General features: G+C 44.6%; 1 protein-coding gene across 1 annotated transcript in view; it reads left to right on the plus strand.

Annotated features, from left to right (window-relative positions):
* The window catches only part of gng12b (guanine nucleotide binding protein (G protein), gamma 12b), a 35960-nt gene extending 17138 nt beyond the window's left edge, over nt 1-18822 (plus strand). The window contains exons 2-3 of the mRNA XM_083766903.1: nt 18172-18281; nt 18374-18822. Of these exons, the coding sequence (XP_083623029.1) occupies nt 18189-18281; nt 18374-18499 (219 nt within the window). The 5' untranslated portion in view covers nt 18172-18188 and the 3' untranslated portion in view covers nt 18500-18822. The remainder of the gene's footprint in view (nt 1-18171; nt 18282-18373) is intronic.
* Nucleotides 18823-19238: the final 416 nt, after the last annotated feature.

Genomic DNA, 19238 nt, shown 5'->3' on the forward strand with positions numbered 1-19238 from the left:
ACATTTGTGCTTCCTAAAGGAAGTTTTGATGTGTTCACTCCTGCACTCATTCTGGGCCCCTCGCCAGAGAGAATGTCATCCGTGTACAGCTTGTGGAAAAGTGGAGATATTTTACTAAATACACCTTTAACCAGTAACACTTGCTATGCATCCCATGTTTATGAACACACTTATAAGATATTATAATCTTCTCATAAACATAATTATATTTATAAGCGCTGATAAATAGTCATTATACTTTATAAGCTTAATCATAACACATTATAAACTTTATTATAATGGCTTATAATATCAAGTATTTTAATACTTCATAACTTGCTATGTATTCCATGTTTATAACGCATTATAAAAATTCTTATAAGACAATATAATTTTCTCATAAACATTTATAATTATATATATACTTAATACTTAATAATAATAAATAATGATAACCTTTATCATAACACATAAAGTGTATTATACTGACTTATTAATTTCAAGTATCTAAGTGATTTGGATGAACAAAATGAATGAATATCAACATCTCACTCATCACTCATGTTTTCTAAGGTGTGATTTGGGGCCCTAAGGATGAATACAAAATCGATATCAATATCTTAAAGAGGAATTTCTTTCTTTTACAAAAAAAGAAAAAAGCTGGTCCGGGGTGGAGTCTAACGTCAGCACACGTAGAACAGGAAGAGTGCAGCAACAACACTGCATGGACTAACCTGTCATATAATCTAGAACAGAACTAAAACAAATTGCACGATTGATGATCCACCCGGATGGTAAATCCGCTAATTTGGTATGGAACGTGTTTTTCTTTTGTTTTTCCAATGACGAATGGATACGTGTCTTCAAATACAGTAAGAAAACAGCTTGTGCGAAACTCTCCTTTAATACTGTCCAATACTTTGATATGGAGGGGGGTGAAATTATGAGCAGTATGGGTTACAGCCTGTGTCCTCCGTGAGGAGGAAGCCCAACAAACCCTTGGTGAGGCCTTTAGGAGTGCCATTCAAGCCGCAAGCGGAGCCTGCAGCACCACCTTCTCAATCGGGTGGAGTCTGCGGAACCATTGCGGCTTAGGAATCCACCACTCTTGAATGAAGTGTCCGGTGCTGGGACTCTGGTGCAACGCACAGGTCCTGGGCCTGGTGAGAGCAGGAGTGGACCTGGTGAGACGTAGGAGGGGCCCGGACAGGAGTCAACCCACAGAGCCTAGTCCTTCCATGCGCCAGAAGTGTACCTCCCAGCCCTGGCAGAGTAGTTCTGGAGTAGTTCCAACTTCCAACGGATTGTGTGGCCCTGTCTTTCCCTAATGGGACTGATCGAGGGGTGGGTCGCCTGAGTGCCAGGTGCATCCATGCAATGTTTTTTGTTATAGTTATAGTCATTATAATAAAGTTTATAATGTGTTATGATTAAGGTTATAATGTGTTATGATTAAGGTTATAAAGTATTATGATTATTTGTGAGTGCTTATAAATATACTTATACATGGTTATGAGAAGATTATAATGTCTTATAAGTGTGTTCATAATGCGTTATAAACATGAGATGCATAGCAAGTGTCTACAGGTTTAAATGCCGACGAGGTCAGTCTTCTAATTGTGCACGGATAGGACCGATCTATGGCTGTGGATTTGGAATACATGCAATGTATTTGTCTGTACTCGTGCTCCAGTCCGGACATTGAATGTGTGAATGGGAAATGGGAAGTGCCTCAAAAAGTTAATGTAAAGCCCTGTGTCCATGCAGATGTACGTGTGTCTGAGTGCACATTATGTTTATCTGTGGGTGCAGGTGTGTGTGTGAAAGACTGCTTGTTTTCCCTTGACATGCACAACCACTTTATCTATCTGTACATTTAAAAAAGAATCTGTGCACATTATTTTATCTGTGCACAACATTCTGTAGTCCACTGGGAGATACCTCTGCCACGTGTCTGTGAGAGGAGGTTTCCAGCCAGACTTGGAGTCATCTTCGGTGTGGGAGTCCAGTCGTTCAGGGAATGTTGGCTTTCGCTGAACAGACACTCAACTAAAGAACGGCAAGTGGCGAGAAGCTGAAAGTGGCGAGAAGCTGAAAGTGTGGCTCTGCCCGGAAAAAATGTGCCTAGCCGCTAGTTACATGCTTGGAATTCTTGTTCTAAACAGCCTTTTCTGTTGCCTTTTGAGTTCTCTCTCTTTTTTTTAGTCCGTCTGCAGTCTTTTTTCTCTGCCAGACAGGGGAAAAGGAAATATTTGCACAGGCCAGAAATAAGTTAGTTTTAATTGCATTGCTTAGCGAGTGCAGTTGGTGGTCTGCAGTGCTGTAAAAATGTGCCTTTGATTGATGTTCATTAGGGGAGGAACAGGGCGGTATTCTGCTCAGCATTGCAGCCGCGTTCCATTGGAGTTACACTGTTCTCCAAACAAACCGCTGCAACCGACCCTCAAATACCTTCCCTGTGAGATCCTGGTAGATGCTTTCAATGAATACAGCATTATAACGTTCCAAAATGCCCACCATTTGAAAAGGACTTGTTTGACCTCTCTGCTGTGCGGTTTGAATAGCATTTGCAGTCTGCTAACCTGGGTCAGGTAGGGGAATTGGTCTTGGGATGTTGAATGGCTTATTCATTTCCTTCTGGGAGATTAGCAGGGTTAACAATACCATGCCATGCCATGCAATGGGATCTCTGGCCCTTTGTTTCTGTTCTGCTCACCGATCATATTCACATCTCTCAGGTGAATGATTTACTGTAGCTCGACAATGTGAGCTTTTCGAGGAACTGAGCTGTTAAGCATTCCCTCTTCCTGCTTGGTAAGCTAGCAGCAAGTTTAAACAAACATACAGCAGTTACTGGATGTCCCTGTGCACGGAGCTTATAGGATGCATGCATGTGCAGGCCTGTGTTTGTGTGCAAGCTGTTATGGATCACCATAGGAATATATCTGCTTTTTTTCCATATCAAGGGCCATTTCCCCCAACCGTGCACTACCTAGAGATTCTGCAGATTTTCTGCTTTCTACTTTCTTGTTTATGTGCTCTAGTTCTAATTTGTTCTTTTTCAACTGACAGTACAAATGCACACCATGTGTTGTGCAGCTGAGTGTCCTGTTTGGATGTCTGTATTTATATGGATCTGCATCTGATCTGACAGGAAAGAACTCCTCAAGACCTGTACACGTGTTTTTGTCGCACCTCATTAGAGTGGGAGTCAATTACTCTGCACCACAGCCTACAGTGAAGGACATATACCACAGGCTCGTGCGCACGCGCACACGCACGCACGCACGCACGCACACACACACACGTCACACACACACGTCACACACACACACATTGCTTGTGTAACTCATATTTATCTCAAGGAAATTGAACTTTGCCCAACCGTAGGAACTAAACTTAAGAACTTTCATTTTCATCTTGACACGGTTCTGTTCCAAGAAATGAGCCGGAAATCACATGGCATGCATCCATAACAGGACATTCCAAAGATTATCCTGCTGTATATTTACTACTCAGTTCAATCTCTCTTTTTGTGAAAATCATGAAGCAGAGACCCAACATTTAGTTACAGACAGGCCTTAATGGGACATGAATGCATTAAAGATATGTATTGATGGGACATGAACCTACACAAATCAAGAGGAAGAGAGAGTGGAGATGGACAGGGAGAGATCCAGTTTGTTCACACCATGCAAAAGTGTGCAAATCCACCAAATTTTATTATTATAGTAGTAGTAGTAGCTAGTAATAGTAGGAGTAGGAGGAGGAGGAGGAATTTTTATTGTTCATGATGAGGATGTTGATTTGTCATGAATGCACGGTGAAATATAGTGCAGCTGCATTGCACGGGCTGGGAGTCCAACCCAGTTGTAGCTGAGAAAAGTATTCCCACCAAGCACAGTGGCCTTTAGACAAGAGGCACAGGCAGTAAGGCACACACCCCCAGATAGTTATATAATATTAGTATAAGATGGATTCTGCATGTCAATCTTGTCATCTTAAATGCTGGAATGAAAGGCAGCATTCACAGACTGAAGGCCAGTAGGTCACAGCCTTCCTAAATGAAGACATTGCAAATTTGCACCTTGTGTGCACTGCATGACCCTCATGCCTGTCTGGAATGGGTGGATGGTTGGGATGCTTTTTAAAATTTCCCGAGATGGTGTTTGTGTCACTGTGCTGTATCTCTCAGCTCAATGTCCATGCTACGTGTTTGCACTGCTCCTGAGAGCAGAGAGGAGCTCTTGCGCTGTAGTTGGAGGCATTGGGCCGAAGTGCAGATTACTGACGCAGTGTCACGGTCAGCTGGCTTCCTGGCAGCAGGGAGATGTCACTGAAATCTGAGCTCCTTCCTCCCCTAAAAGGACATTCTTTGGATGAGGTATCCACCCTGAGTGGCTCTAAAGTCTGCCCCCCCCACCAAGAACATTACATAGCACACACTTGCCTCTGGGAAGTTCCAAGTCTAGATAAAGGAGAAAAAGCAGGGTTTCATTTTCACCTTTATGCTCCTCTCTGTCTTTAGTCAGTAAGGAAGTAAATCAGGTTGCACACATTTCATCCCGCCAACATGGGCCCTCACTCACTGTAAATTTAAAGGGGGTGTAAGTGATTTTTGTTTGTTTAAAAAGTTAAACCTCTATATTGTTAGTGTTTGCTCAGTAACAGTGGTGGTCTCCCCATCACTTCAGCTCTCTAGTAAAAAAGGAAATACATTTTCAGTTCAGGATATATATATATATTTGCAACTTTGCAAGGTTACATCTGTAAAGATGTTACATCTGCACAGTTGCACACTGTGCAGGCATGATTAGATTATCCTCCATCTGAAACACGTCTTGAAAAGAGACAGTGTTTGTTTTCCAGCTGTTGTTCTGCTCTAGTTTTCTATTCATTACATTGGCGTATGTGGGGGCTCACAGCTCAGCTCAGCTCATGGTAAAAATCATGATTTTGTGGCAACTCCACCTGGAAGTTGGTGGTGCTATATGAATACGTACATACTACATACTGTATTATGATACATTTAGAATAATTGACATGGATACGCACAGTGATTACGGCAAATCGTAAATTTCTTTTAATGGGACATTTACACCAGTTTGACGAGGGGAAGAAAAACTGTTTAATGACTGGTTATCTTATCTATAAGTGCAGCAATGTAACAGTAAGCAGAATATGTACCTGATCTCATCATGGTAGATAAGATAAAGAACAGGAGGCACCAGAGCATGCATGTGAAACGATGACTAACTGATGAGAAAACGATCTAATCATTCTAATGTGTCCCTGCATGTATGTACAAAAATTCATGTTTGCAAATTGCAATGCAAGTGTGTCTGCATATTCATGCATGTTTCTATGCATGCCTATGTGTACATGCATGTTTGCATGCGTGCTTGTGTACATGCATGTTTGCATGCGTGCCTGTGTGCATGCATGTTTGCATGCATACATGTACACACGTCCCAAACTCTTCTCCCTTCTGGCTCCAAAACTGTGGAATGCACTTCCCGTTGCAGTCAGAACTGCAGCATCACTCCCAATCTTCTGCCGTAGTCTGAAAACCCACCTTTTCAGACTCCATCATGGCCCATAGCACTTACCCTACCCCCTTAGATAGCACTTTTGTAGACTTAGATAGCATTTGATACAGACTTATAGCATGTTATGTAGACAGCACTATAATTGCATTGTATGTAGTCATAGCACGTCATAGTACATATGTATAGCATAGTATAGTATATATGTATAGTTTATATGTATAGTTTCATTATATAGATATTCCACTGTTACGTTCTTAGCTTACATATGTTTCATGATAAATGCTTTTTTTAGGTAGGGGAATTGGTCTTGGGATGTTGAATGGCTTATTCATTTCCTTCTGGGAGATTAGCAGGGTTAACAATACCATGCCATGCCATGCAATGGGATCTCTGGCCCTTTGTTTCTGTTCTGCTCACCGATCATATTCACATCTCTCAGGTGAATGATTTACTGTAGCTCGACAATGTGAGCTTTTCGAGGAACTGAGCTGTTAAGCATTCCCTCTTCCTGCTTGGTAAGCTAGCAGCAAGTTTAAACAAACATACAGCAGTTACTGGATGTCCCTGTGCACGGAGCTTATAGGATGCATGCATGTGCAGGCCTGTGTTTGTGTGCAAGCTGTTATGGATCACCATAGGAATATATCTGCTTTTTTTCCATATCAAGGGCCATTTCCCCCAACCGTGCACTACCTAGAGATTCTGCAGATTTTCTGCTTTCTACTTTCTTGTTTATGTGCTCTAGTTCTAATTTGTTCTTTTTCAACTGACAGTACAAATGCACACCATGTGTTGTGCAGCTGAGTGTCCTGTTTGGATGTCTGTATTTATATGGATCTGCATCTGATCTGACAGGAAAGAACTCCTCAAGACCTGTACACGTGTTTTTGTCGCACCTCATTAGAGTGGGAGTCAATTACTCTGCACCACAGCCTACAGTGAAGGACATATACCACAGGCTCGTGCGCACGCGCACACGCACGCACGCACGCACGCACACACACACACGTGTGTCTGCATATTCATGCATGTTTCTATGCATGCCTATGTGTACATGCATGTTTGCATGCGTGCTTGTGTACATGCATGTTTGCATGCGTGCCTGTGTGCATGCATGTTTGCATGCATACATGTACACACGTCCCAAACTCTTCTCCCTTCTGGCTCCAAAACTGTGGAATGCACTTCCCGTTGCAGTCAGAACTGCAGCATCACTCCCAATCTTCTGCCGTAGTCTGAAAACCCACCTTTTCAGACTCCATCATGGCCCATAGCACTTACCCTACCCCCTTAGATAGCACTTTTGTAGACTTAGATAGCATTTGATACAGACTTATAGCATGTTATGTAGACAGCACTATAATTGCATTGTATGTAGTCATAGCACGTCATAGTACATATGTATAGCATAGTATAGTATATATGTATAGTTTATATGTATAGTTTCATTATATAGATATTCCACTGTTACGTTCTTAGCTTACATATGTTTCATGATAAATGCTTTTTTTATCTATGTATATATATGTCGCTCTGGATTAAGAGCGTCTGCTAAATGTATAAATTGTAAATTGTATGTATGCATGTTATCTGTTTACATGTATGTTTGCAAAAGTCTCTATTTCAGTGCTACAATTATCAGTGTTGCGTCCATGAATGCTAAGTCTTATCCTTCCTTGCGGCATTGACCCTCATGTTTGCCGCGATCGTGCTTTCACTGCACCTGAAAGTCTTCCCATGGAATGGATGGATGGTGGGTTGCTCTCAACGTGGTTAATAAAAGGACCGGTTGCTATAAAAAAAACTCATCACTACCATTGGCACTGCTATTGTTCATAATGAAGTAATTCACAAGTCATTATACAGGGCGAATGGCTATAAAGCTTAAAAAAACAAGAAAGGGTCTAATAATGGTCATGTGGTCATGTCAATGATGTCATGTTGTGATGTTAGGTCATGTCGCTGTGACTTCATATTGACTTCCAAATATGGAATTATTTGCCTCTCCATTGTCTTGTGAAAATTATTCGGGAATTAATTTCCTTGTGCAAAGAAATTTGGCGCTCAGTGCAAAGGTTTGCGAGATTAGCCGCTGACACACACACACACACACACACACACACACACACACACACACACACACACAGACACACACACACACACACACACACACACACACACACACACACACAGACACAGACACAGACACAGACATTCAGACACAAAGGCAGACAGACCCTCTTGTAGACGGCTCAGCCCATACAGTAGGAGCCATGGCGTAAAAAGCTTTGTGTACATTACACAACATTACTAATGTTTGGTAAGAACCAGGACTGTGTCTGGAGGTAAATAGGGAAAAGGTTGCACTTTGTGGTAGTAACCTTGAAGAGATTGTGCAGGAATCTTAACTTTGCATGGGATCTTACGGCTGGGATGACGCCAAATATAGTTATCTTCTATCTTTTAGGCAGTTGACTGTGTGCATTAAGCATGTGAGCCTCCTGGATTGATACTGTTCACTCAGTTCACCCCACCCCATCCTGTGGTTCTATTGCAATCGGACATTCCTGGCTCTGAAAGATGCACATGAACACAAACTGCTTGCTGCATGTTTCACGCTGCAGGATGGGCTTGAAGAGCTAATCCCAGTTAATACAGGAAACTGTTGCGTGTACTACGTGTGGTCCAGTACATGTCATTCCCAGACAGTCATTGTCATTCAGCCCTTTTTACATGGCATGCATTCTCTCATCGCTAGAAAAAGAAAATAACTCATTTGGATTTGCTGAGAATTTCACTGCTCAGCAAGACGGACCAATTTTCATAATGGGATAGTTAAACTGTCGGTTATTGTAGGGAATGACAGGGTGGTGCATTTGGCTGCGGGTAAGCGCTGGATTATTGCAACAATGAGAGCTGTGAGTTAGTTGTTTGGCGCTATGTGAGAGGCAGGCTAAAGGTAGTCTGTGAGAATGAGGGGCTGTGGGTTTGCTGAATTCCTATCCAGTGAGCTGAGCCGTGGCTTCTGTCTAGACAAAGCTCAGTTGTCGGGGAGACCCAGGCAGAGCCAGGACTGCTCCAGGCACCAGGAAGTATTGGTGGGGAGAGGGGACTTTTTTCTCTCTCTCCTCTCTATCTCTATCTCTCTCTCTTTCTGCTAACTTCTCGTTCCTTGGGGGATTTAAACAAATGGGGTCAACTGCTAGATTTTTTTTCCTTCTTCCTTTTTTTCCTGTGGTGGGAGTTTTTCTCCCATGATAGGGTGGAGACAGCTTGGTGCATTTTGTAGCAGTGGAGCAAAAGATCTCCACTTCTTACTTTCAAGTCTCCCACTCGACAGGAAATATAGTAGGCTGTCTGACCCGCCTTGCACAGTAAGCATTTATCAGAATGTCTGCAGCACTCTGCAACGTTTTCTTTCTTTTTCTTTTTTTGGACTGGCTCCATCAGCAAACCACGACCACACTCGACACACATGTATTCATGGGTGCTTTGGGGACACATTTAGGCAGAGCTGCAGACACAGACACACAGTCATACATTCTCTCTCTCTCTCTCTCTCTCTCTCTCTCTCTCTCTCTCTCTCTCTCTCTCTGATGAGCCATTGTTTGTCGCAGTTGTCAAGACGTTCAACTTTCGACCTCTTGACACCAGAGTGCATAGATTAAGTTGAACAAAATTGATTAAACAATAAGCCCTTGGGCAAGAGGAGCCAGCTTGCCAAGGCTGCTGTTGTCTTTAGCTGGACTGCATGCACCAGATAAGGCACAGACAGGCGACAGGGCTGCTCACAGTGTGGCGGCTCAGGCAGGACGACAGGGTTGACTGAGGGTTCATTAACTGTTGCATTCAGCCGTAGCCCTCGGGGCTCTCTGCTGGAGCCGCGCGCACAGGCTCCGTCTGAGCCCATTGCCTGCCGCCTCGTTTTGGGACGGTTATGAGGTGTAGTTCATGTGTGCTTTTCGCGTGCTTAAGATGAGGGTCAGAGACAGATGTCACTCAAGCACTCAGAGTCGAACACGTCCATGCTCTGAGCGCTTCTCTGTCTCTGTCTTGTACAGTATGCATTGTACAGTGTTCTCTGTTATGAATTATTACTAAAGAAAGCTCTTTTAAGAAGAAGGAGGAAAAAAAAGATGTTAAGAGATCTGGCAAGTGTTGCGTGCAGAGCTGTTTTTATTGCATGCTTTTAAAGTGAACTGCTCTGCATGCAGTGGGACTGCAGCAGGACAGACAGCCCCCACCCACCACACCCCTTCCTCTGAAGCTTAATTTAGCCGTACTCTGTCGTACGACAGTGTGGCACGCCGAAAATAGCAGATCTACAAGCTCACAGTGCAGCGCAATGCGGCGCGTTATATGAGCTTATGGGTCTGCTATTTTCAGCGTGCCACACCGTCATATGACGAAGCATAGCATGTGAGCATTTGTGAGCACTATTAATAAAGCAGCTGCAGCTGGTGGGATGTTTCATTGCATCTGGCCATTCTTTTTTTATTTTTTCTTTATTTTGTGCTACATGCACAGTTTGCACACTGTATTTTTCTCTTGCCCCCTTCACTTTCTTTTTTTTTTAGAATTCTATTCTCTTTTGTTTTTCTCCCTCTGTCAAATCAAAGCAAGCTCACAGAATGCCAAATGGCAGCAGTTTCTGGACAACAATCAAAGGAGAGCCGCATAAGGGAATGTGAGCACATGCTTGATGCATGATGATGATGATGGTGTGTGGTAGTGTAGAGTGTAGCAGTCGGACTGTAAAATCCTTAGTGTTCTTTTAACTCTGGAGAGTGTAAGAAGTACACTGTCAGAGTTCGGTGAAAACTGAGAATTTTACTGTGCAGCACCTGGTTTTGGGGGCTTTTTTTTTTACTCGTCATTCTTCCACTGACTTCCTATGGGACATGAAAGGGGGTAGCAGCCTAGACTTCAAAGAGAACTTTAATCCATGGACGTTAGCAACTGTACATCTTGGTGTGTGTGTGTGTGTGTGTGTGTGTGTGTGTGTGTGTGTGTGTGTGTGTGTGTGTGTGTGTGTGTGTGTGTGTGTGTGTGTGTGTGTGTGTGTGTGTGTGTGTGTGTGTGTGTGTGTGTGTGTGTGCGCGTCTGCATGCGTGCGTGCGACACAGAGAGAGAGAGAAAGCGCATACATTAACTAATTTCTCTGGAAATCAAAGGGATATTACTCACAGAGAGCTTTGAAGTTTTACTGAGGCACTGTATGCAACATGTGACGTGACTGAATGAACACACAGACTCACACACACACACACACACACACACACACACAAAGCAAACCTGTTTGCACAAAGGGCCCAGGTGGGAAAAGAGGGGACCGGTTGACAGACAAGAAACCGGTGTTAAAATCAATTGTCCCGTGAGTGACCCCACCATGGGTGAGAAGGTGTTGCGTTGCGTGTCTGTACAGTGCTGAGGGGAAAGGCTCCAGGCCGCGCCTCTGTGGAGTCTCGACAGAAACTCCCAAACTCTGACTCAATAGCTTGGAAGCTTCCAAACCCTGCTTCAGTCCACAGCGTAAACACGACGCCCCTCTGTGTTTCTTTTCATGTCGCCTGCCTTCACACGGCAGGTCCTCCAGGGGCTTATTTGAATAGGGCGTGCGGTGCCTTTGAAAGCATGTCAAGCATCAGAACTGTTAATCGATGATGGACCGGGGATGTTATAGCATTTAGTCATACCGTCGGTCTCCGGGTGAGAGTCGCGCGCTGTTTTTTGTCTCTCTCGTGGTGGGAGGTTTGAGAAAGTCATGTCTCTCTTCTCTTGCACGCGTGGTTGCAGGTTCCATTTGCTGGGGGCTGGGGGGGGGGGGGGGGGGTTGTAAACTCATATGTTTGCTATTTATGTTTGCTAAGAATATAACAATTCCATAAAACCTTTATGTTAACCACAGTATCCTTGTTGTCCTTATTTGTCACCTCCAAAAAACAAAAAAATCACATCCGTGTGAAGTAAGTGGTGCAACTCTGTGTGGGGGGTTCCCGGAACTTCCAGACCCACAGAAACGCACCCAGGGTGCCGGTCCGGTTCTGGCGAGCCACCCCACGTCCGAAACGGTCGAGAAATGACAGTGTTACCGTGTGGGCGTCCTCGGGGGTCCCTGTAACATCCAGACCCCCAGGAACGTGCCCAGGGGTCTGGGCCGGTTCCAGCGAGCCGCCCCGCATCCGAAACGGTTGAGAAATGACAGTTACCATGTGGGGGTCCCTGTACTGTACTGTACTGTACTGTACTGTACTGTACTGTACTGTACTGTACTGTACTGTACTGTACTGTACTGTACTGTACTGTACTGTACTGTACTGTACTGTACTGTACTGATACACCTGAAATCATCATATATACAGTTAATATGTATGTGTGTGTTAGGCTGCACAACAGTCAGACTTGGTTTTGAAAACCAACTAAATGCTATTTTCGTGCTCAGACCCAGGCAGCCAGCCAGCCAGGCACACACACACAAAGCTACTTAATACAGTGGTTACACCACTTAAAAAAACTAAATAAGTAATATAAACATTTTTATTATTATATATTTTTTCAAGCAACAAAAATAAATGTGTAGTGGGAATGTGCGTGTATAATTGCACTGAAGTCTCATGAAGTCTCGCGATAGACGAGACTTCATGCTTCACGGCTAGAACACAGCAACGGTGTTGCTATGCAGTAAAGTGAAACGCTACACATACTGTTTATACCAAAAACATGGATTTTTGAGCGATGGAAATAAGCGAATTAGCACTAAAACCCAGCGCCCCATTTGGGGTTATGGTGGGGTAGAGGAAATAGCCAATACTGCATTTTTGCACAAAATGACACCTGGACCACTTTGTTGGGGACCTAACAACTACAACTAAAGGTAAGAAAGCCTTCTAGCATGAAATTCTCCTTTAATCGTTGGCATCCAGGGAGTGTGTGTGAAGAGTTTGGCATCGGCCAGGCCAACGGTGCCAGAGATTAGCTGTACATGGACGGACGGACACACACACGGATGGACGGAGTGCAAAACAGCAGATGTACAAGGCAAGCTCACAACAATTCGGGATGCAACTTGTGAGCTTGTAGATCAGCTTTTTTAGCTATTCGGTTTAAGTGCTGAAGAAAATGTCCCCTCCTTTTTTTTCTTTACAAATCGAGCCCTGCGAGAAAGTCTCTCTCTCCACCTGCACGCCAGACTGGACCCGCACTACTGGGCGGCCTGGCTCCTCAGATAGCATCAGGCATCAGTCTGAGATCAGTGCTCATGAGGGTGCAGTTAAATATGCACTGTTGTGGTGCCTCCACTCTGCACACAATACCCCCTAAATAGCTGTCCCGAGTGTGGCGCAGTACTGATAGCATGTCTGGCATTGTCACCATGCCTCTCGGTTGTCCGCTAAAGCCAGAGAGCTTATTGTGGAGTCCAGAGTTCCTGGCCCCGGAGAGGACCGGGGAGCCCAGTGCTGTCCTTGTTGCTAAGCAGTTTTGCAGCGCGCGCTAGGGACAGATAATGGAGCTGCTTACTCTCCCATGGCCACGGCAGTTTGGAACCGGTGGGTCAGCTGATAACTGATTGTTTAGCCTTCGCTTCCCAGACAGGTCTGTCTTCAGTGAGTCAAGTCACTGATTAACACCTCGTGAACAAAAACAGCATCCTGGCCTGCTTGTACGTGTCTGTTATTTGAGATAATACAACTTCTTGTGCCTATATCAGATACTGTGCTTGTGTGTAATAGATATGTGTCATTTCTCTGATTATAGAGGCTGGCGTACGAATGCAAATGTGTGTCTTCTTATGTTATTTAGATAGGAGAGTGTAGAGAAACTAAATTAGAGATAGGGGAGAATGGGGAGATGCTAGATATGACTGGAGTCTGATTAAAACCTTGCATGTGCTCACTGAGTGGCATGTGCTCACTGAGTGGCATGTGCTCACTCAGTGGCATGTGCTCACTCAGTGCAGCCACCAACCAGTTAGCGCTCTACTGGCGAATAACCCCATATCTTGCCACTGTTAACCTGATTGCAGGGGTCATTAGGGGATCCAGTCTAGGCCCTTTATAGGTCAATTTGACCGCTCTCAGTGTTAACCACTTAAGGAGCACTTATTTTCAACCTTATCTTCTTATAATTGGTCCTCAACTCATGCTCATTATAAGATGGCACCATTTCTGTCTACCCGCTTGGCGTCTCAGATATGGGCTGTGGACAGTTCAGAAACCTGCCTAACAATGACATCATCATTGGTCAATTCAAACATGACTGTAGGACTGTTAGTACGTTGGACCAAACACATGCACCCGCTTGACACACGTGAGCTTGTGGATCCGTACTTTTTGAAAATAAATGTAATTACCGGTATGATTTCTTAAATTATTTTGAAAACTTGCCCAAAGTATAGGACACCAGGGTTAATGTTAAATTAAGTGTGTTCATTGGCGTTTTGAACTCCTCAGGACCTGCTTCTTGTTACTACGGTGGAAAGCCACCTGTGCTCACACCACGACCACATGAAAGCAACTTCTCTGCGGTAAACCTATGAATATGAATATAACTCACATCAATGGCTGCTCTGTGCTACACACTGTTCACATCAGTAAACACTCACAGCGATAGAGGGTATACTGCCTGAGCACTAGTGGGATGCAGGCTGGGGACACTGGCAGGAAGGCTGGTCCAAAATGGTCTTCTAGCTGTGCTTCCTGGAATGAGGGGGGGGGGGGTACATGAACCCTCAGTAGAGTCTACTGGCTGTAGTTTGTTTTGTAGAGGGTGGGCTGCATCCAGGCTTTTTAGGGGTAATTCACACACCACTGACATTTGTCTCTGCAACGGTCCATTGCTTAATTTATGTTCGGGAGACAATTTGTTGCAAGCTTGTAGATCGGATGTTGTGCAACATCCTTGTACGTCAAAGCATAAATTGGGCTTAAAGCGATGTCGTCTCGTTGGCGACTCTTTGTCGTCTGAACTAGGCTTTAAAGCTAGAGGTGGTCGCCAGTGTTGTTTATTTGTAAGGTGAGACGTTTACAAGCCCTCAGAAGTGGTGGTGTTAAATATTTTTGGGGCGTCCATGTCTGCCATGGCCCCTCCTGCACTGAAGAACAGTGGCTCATTTGAAGAGCCACAGGTTCAAGGCGATGGGGACTCACTGGATTAGACAGCTCCAAGAGAAGTACACATTCAGTGAAGTCTGCAGGTGAGCGACCAAACAGGAGGAAACATGATGGTGCAGCCAGGTATGACGGCCACTTCTGCCAGACCAGACCTCACGAGTATGATGTGGCATACCTCAACTGAAGGGCGTCATAGTCGGGAAGTGCATACAACTGCTGGAACCTGCTATTCCTGAAAAGCACTACAGAACCTAGAACCTAGAACAGTTATTCTTAATTTATTTCTAATTTCAAGGACACCCAGTTTGATAGGATTAGGATTAGGCCATCGACCCCCATTTGATACAATTTTTATCTCTGGGACCCCAAAATCCCCATTGTCCGTTTGGTTCCATTTGTACACTCTCTGAGTTACAGACCCCCACAGGTCCATTTGGTTCCTCATTTAGCTGGGGACCCCCTGGAACCCCCCCAAGGACCCCTGGGGTCCCCGGACCCCAAGTTCAGAACCACTGACCTAGAAACCAGAATTAGTTTTCATTTCAAGTTCCCTTCCTCTACTGTACTGTTCCATTTCAATTCATTGTCTCCACCAGGCCGGAGGCATGGGAGAGAGTATGTATTTTTTTCCACATCTGCCACCATGAGGGCGACTTTTGTAAAACACATTTTTTTATATTACTTTTTATATTCTGTCCCAAACTCCCGCAAATCGGTACACAGCATCTCTATAGTCTTGTGATCATGACGGATCTCTCCGATATTTCATATTCCATCTGGCTAACATTGGCTTTTAAAGTATACAGGATTGGCCTGTTTCGAACAAAAAGCCTAATTTTCTTTTTTTCTATATTTCTTATCCCACGATTTTGTAACCCATTTTTCACCCCTGTGTCAATCATCTAATGTGATCCTGGGCTCTACACACCCTCCACCAACCTAGTCCCCATATATGGGGGACAAGGGGAGAGCAACGGACTTGAACTCATGCTTCCTTCATGCCTGAGTGTCCAAGTTGCTCCTTTACACCTGACAGGGGGGAGTTTCCCTGGTTGGACGTAGCGCGTGCCGCGTGGAAGGAACACGTTATTCCAACCAGTTCCTTTCCCCTCCATCAGGCGCCGCGGCTGGCCAGGGGGAGGCAGTTTAGTGACCAGGATTACTGCATGTTTTTTGTGAGGGTACCTACCCTAGGGGACACGGGGAGAACATGCAAAAAAAGCCTAAATTATGAACACAGCGTGCAATTTACGTGAGATTTTTCCACACACTTTCCTACTAGGCTGAGGAATAAATCCCACCCTTTTCACATTAGCCTATTATAGCGCCACCAACAGGTGGATTTTTGCTAAACAAATTGTTTTAACAAAATGCCTCAAATCATGAATTTGAACGTTCAATTGCCATCAAAGGCGTAAGAAGAAATGGCACCCTTTAACATTGGCCTATTATGGCCACCAGGAGGCCACAATAACCTGACCTGGCCTGGTGGAGACCTGTGCTCCGAGGAGCATGTTTGCTTTGAACGCATTGCAGTGCATGCATTTTATTGAAAAGAATGTGCTACACATATTAAATTATTCAACTGTGTTCAAGTGTTCATTTCACTTCATTGTATTGTCTCCCTCAACTTTTGACTAAGTTCCGGCAAGTTTGTGGCATCAAAATTAAATCCCTCTTTAGATCAATGATAAACATTTTGTCATAGAGTCCACCACATCACTTGCCCTTTTGCATCTTTCAAAAGGGTAAATGACAACGGCATGGAACACTATTAAACCAAACTTTACTATTCATATACACCGGTGTCACACTCTCGGGTCATGATTAGAGGCTGCAAGGCACAGTAATAGCCTTGTAAAACATGAAACACTTAGCGCTGAGGTTGTCAAGACAATATTCTCTGTAGGAATGTCGCCTCCTCACAGATCGTTGCACTTCAAGTGCCTCCTCCCAGACTCGTAGAGGAATAGTTGCTGGCGTCACGCAGTGGCACTGTCCACGTCAGGGTGGGTGGGGATGATCCCTTCTCTGACGCAACCAGTGGATTACATTTCCCTTCCTGTGTCCACTCTCGACTGGTCAGAGCAGTGGCTGAACAGCGGACGGTTAAGGCGGCCTACTGTTGCGTAGGGGACGGAGACTTGAGGTGCTTTGAAGTAGATTTGTCCCATCATTCCCATGAGTGCACAACCACATGCAAGAGTTAGATTGCGTATGGGTGGACGTCTGTCCATGTTCAGGATGACTGTGAGGACATTGTCCCTTGTCAGTAATGTGTAATAATTTCACCAGATTCCAGAAGTCATGCAGTCCGAATGTAATGCCTTTGGTTACAACATGGCTTTTGTGTTGCTCCGGTGGTCATACAGGGGTGCCTCTTCTGCGGCGCTCTGCCGGGTTCTATTTTTAAAGCAGCCGCACCATATTTAATCATTTATACTTCAGAGGGGAATGGGCGATGCTGCTTCCTGTGCAGGAAGCGGAAAGGAGTGGGTGGGCGGATTAGAGAGATGTATATGCTCTCGTCTCCTCTCTGTGCTGTGGAGCCTCGCTGTCCTCGTTTCATCCCTCTTGCATTTCACCCCCCCTCAAAGAAAATAAATAAATATAAGAAAAAGCACCATACATGCATGCAAGCGCATGCACGCACACACACACACACACACACACACACACACACACACACACACACACACACACACACACACACACACACACACACACACACACACACACACACACAAAGGTACATATAATGTGTAGGCCTATTGTGTAATTTTTTTATGCTATGTTGATGAATTGAATACATAGGACCACAATGGAAACAAAGACCGAAGATTTTGGGGGTTATCATTTAGCCTTATTGTCTTACTGTAACACGTGCTGCAACATGTTACAGATCAATAGTTGTTGCTCACACAGATGTGGGGAGATCGCAACACTGCCACAGGGACATCATTTTCTTCATCTGTGTTTCCTGTCCTGCAAGAAGCCCCCTCACCCCCCCCCCCCCCCCCCCACACACACACACACACACACACACACTTTTGCCTGTTGTGTTGTTGGAGACGCACTCTTATCATTGCAGCAAGTGATGCAAACCTTCCTGTCCTGAAAGTGTGCGTTGTGAAACAGGAGTCTGTTATATGATTGTGCCATAGTAGCCCCTTCTCTATTACGTAGGTTGGTGTACTTCCAGATGAAACCAACTGTCACTTTTGAGAAGTTGCATAGCTGTGGACAATAGTGCAATAACATCTGCTGGACTCTGGGTTTGCCATTTACTGTGCCTCTTTTAGATTTACCGTAAAATTGTGCAAAACGTATTCCTGCGGGGAAAACAATTGTCAGGCCAGTGCTCATACAGTTACACCACACACTTTCTCTCTCTCTCCCTCTCTCCTCATCTGTTGGGTCAACTTTTCCATCTATGTTGCAGCAGTGTTGCACACACAATCACCCATTGCCTCCCTAACCCTAATCCACTAAGTAATGTGCACTTAATTATGTGCTTGTTTATTGGAACACAGGTTTGCAAAGGCGTGAAATGTCATCGAAGATGCAGAACTCCAACAGCATAGCCCAGGCCAGGAGGACAGTTCAGCAGCTGAGAATAGAGGCCATCATCGAGAGGATAAAGGTACCAGTCCGCTTACTCTCGCTCATTCTCAACACATTCCCAAAAAATAAATAAATGTAAATAAGTAAATGAATGGATTGACTCGTTCACAGGTGTCCAAGGCTTCCTCAGACCTGATGCACTATTGTGGAGAGCACGCCAAGTACGACCCACTACTTATGGGTATCCCTGCCTCGGAAAACCCTTTCAAAGACAAAAAGCCATGTGCTATATTGTAGTAGAACATCTGAACTCGTGCTATTGTTTTTTTTGTTTCATTTTTTCATAGGGAAGAAAGTGATAGTTTTATTGAACACAACTTGCCTTAAGGCCAATTCCACCTCTACCTTTTCCAGTTACCCAATGAGGTTTCACAACCTTTACAGTTTGATAAGGAACGTATTCTGTATCCCTGCCATTCAGTCACATTCCACTTACACCAAAGAGCGCCAGTACAGAAAAGGGAGACGTCAGAAGCTGTTGGCTGGAAACAAAGCTTTAGTTAAAATGGTGGTGAATAAAGGTTAGTGTTGAGGCTGGCTGGTGTCATCTGACGTGGTCTAGAAGGGAGAGACAGCGAAATGCCTTCACGACTGACGACCTATGTCGCGACGTATATTTTTCCGTCGCAACGTATATTCGAGTACGTCCTGGCGTAAATATCAATTCGTCCCGGCAGAACGGACTCGTCGCGGCTATATCTACCCGTTTGCGACCTAGTAGTTTGACTATTCTTTTACGTCGCGACAGAACGGGACACGTCACGGCTATATCTACCCTTCTCGACGTAAAAGGTAATTCGTTGTGGCGTGTGTGGACTCGTCGCAACAGAACGGAACTCGTCGCGGCTATATCTACCCTTCTCGACGTAAAAGGTAATTCGTTGTGGCGTGTGTGGACTCGTCGCAACAGAACGGAACTCGTCGCGGCTATATCTACCCGTTTGCGACGTAATGGTTGACTTTGTTATATGCCCGG

This window comes from Protomyctophum parallelum (genome assembly GCF_964188405.1).
Source record: "Protomyctophum parallelum genome assembly, chromosome: 6".
NCBI lineage: Eukaryota > Metazoa > Chordata > Actinopteri > Myctophiformes > Myctophidae > Protomyctophum > Protomyctophum parallelum.